Source organism: Camelina sativa, chromosome 10 (genome assembly GCF_000633955.1).
Source record: "Camelina sativa cultivar DH55 chromosome 10, Cs, whole genome shotgun sequence".
Taxonomy (NCBI): Eukaryota; Viridiplantae; Streptophyta; class Magnoliopsida; order Brassicales; family Brassicaceae; genus Camelina; species Camelina sativa.
The window spans coordinates 4,458,122-4,460,215 of record NC_025694.1 but is presented as its reverse complement, the minus strand read 5'-3'; the positions used below and the strand labels follow the sequence as shown (position 1 = coordinate 4,460,215).

Genomic DNA, 2,094 nt, shown 5'->3' with positions numbered 1-2,094 from the left:
CTCATTTTTGAAGATAAAAATCACACCCACAAAAAAAAAACCCTAGCAATAGCTCGTAAATCATAAATATATATATATATATATATATATATCAACAATGTCCGGTGTGTGGGTGTTCAACAAGAACGGAGTGATGAGGCTGGTGGAGAATCCTTACAACCAATCCACCGGAGATTCGTCGGAATCTTCCTCTTCCGGCGGTAGCCAGCAGCAGAGGATGAGGAGGAAGATTCTTGTCCATCTTCCGACCAGCGAGGTTGTCTCTTCGTACGGATCACTTGAAAAGATCTTGAAGAATCTTGGATGGGAGAGGTACTACGATGGAGACAACACCGATCACCTGCTCCAGTTCCACAAGAGAACGTCGATTGATCTCATATCTCTCCCTCGCGACTTCTCCAAGTTTAACTCTATTCATATGTATGATATCGTCGTTAAGAACCCTAACGTCTTCCATGTCCGAGACATGTAGTTGTCCATCATCAAAGAAGAACTGGTTCAATTTGATTTTCCAATCATCCACGCTGATATATCTACCATGTATATATTATGCAGGTCCTTGCGTAATTTGCTTTTTTTTTTTGTGGTTTATTTTGATTTATATGCATTTGATGTGTTTTGTCCTGTTGGTCGATTTGGTGTGGGTCAAACTAGCTAGAGCCAATTTAATAACTTGTACTATCATTTTGTTATTTGATTAATGAACATGTATCATATTTTCAAGTGTGATTTGAATGAACATGTATCATATTGTCAAGTGCTCATAATTCAGATGGAATGGTAAAGAATATATCAAAGTTTTCTTTGATAAAAATAACAAATCAAAACTGAATGTTAATTTTATGATATGACATGTTTGATTTGGTCCATGATTAGCATTCAGATAATGTAAATAAATACCTGATAAGTTACTAAATTTGGTACTTCAAAAAGAAACTGATATATACATGTACAGTATAGTTTAATTAGCCGTTTTCAATTTTTAAAAAAGTATTTATATATATATATAAGGGATTAGATCATTTTCCATGAATACAGATCATGGTTCTTAAGCCATATATTTTGTTATATTGTTGAAATATTTTTTGTAGTTCCGTAAAAAAAATTCAAAATTGATTACATTTTACAGAAAAAATTACTTACCAATCAAAGTTATAATTCCTGAAATTATTTACAATCCCTAGTTTGACTCTATTCATAATTGTCGTTTAAATATAAGGAAGAATAAGTGAATTATCTTTGTTTAATCACAACCATATATTGTATATAGGCCATAGTTCAACTACAGTCAGCAAAATTTACAATCAATTCGGTAACATATATAGTAGCCCATTCGATTACTCCTTTATCACTTAAACAAATAAACACGTGCTCAATGAATATTAAATTTATGCATGAAAATTTATACAGTAACTTTTTTTAGAAATAACATTTATTGATTAATCATCACATATATTTTTTTTTTTGAGAAAAAATGAATTGGTAGAAACTTGATAATGTATAAAATTAATTATGAGAAGCCTACCTACTTACGGAGACACAATGAAAACATGATTCTTTTCTTTGTATCCCTAGTATTAAAAAAAGTGGTTTAACAAATTAACCTTTGTTTTGTAAAAAATTATTCATCACATATTTGAGTTACAGTTTTATCTATCAAGTAAGCAGCGGGAATTAACAATTTTAGATAATTTAAAGTCATAATCAAAATTCTCTAATTATTTAATTAATTATAAATAATATAGTAGAACAAAATACACAAAATTAATTAAAATTGATATACAAAATATAACAGAATGATAAATTTCCAAAAAGAACGACCAAGAAATCTAAAGAAGGAAAGTCAAAAGGTGTCTATCCAATTAGAGAGAAGGGCCCCCAAAAGTTTGGGAAGAGAAAAGACTTAAACGGATAAAATAAAATGATGGGCACACGTGACCTTCCCTACTTTTCTAGCCAACTTTTCCACGTGTTGACTCCCCATTGCTTACTTGCCCACTTCATAGCAGATTCATATGATGGGCGCACGTGACACCCTTTTTTAGCAACGGAATGTGGGCACACGTGTCGATTCCCCATTGCCCATTACCCCCC

General features: G+C 31.9%; 1 protein-coding gene across 1 annotated transcript; it reads left to right on the top strand.

Annotated features, from left to right (window-relative positions):
• On the top strand, nt 1–767 carry LOC104717056 (flowering-promoting factor 1-like protein 1). Its single transcript, XM_010434568.2, has one exon. The coding sequence runs from the start codon at nt 98–100 to the stop codon at nt 470–472; it is 375 nt and encodes a 124-aa protein (XP_010432870.1). The 5' UTR covers nt 1–97; the 3' UTR covers nt 473–767.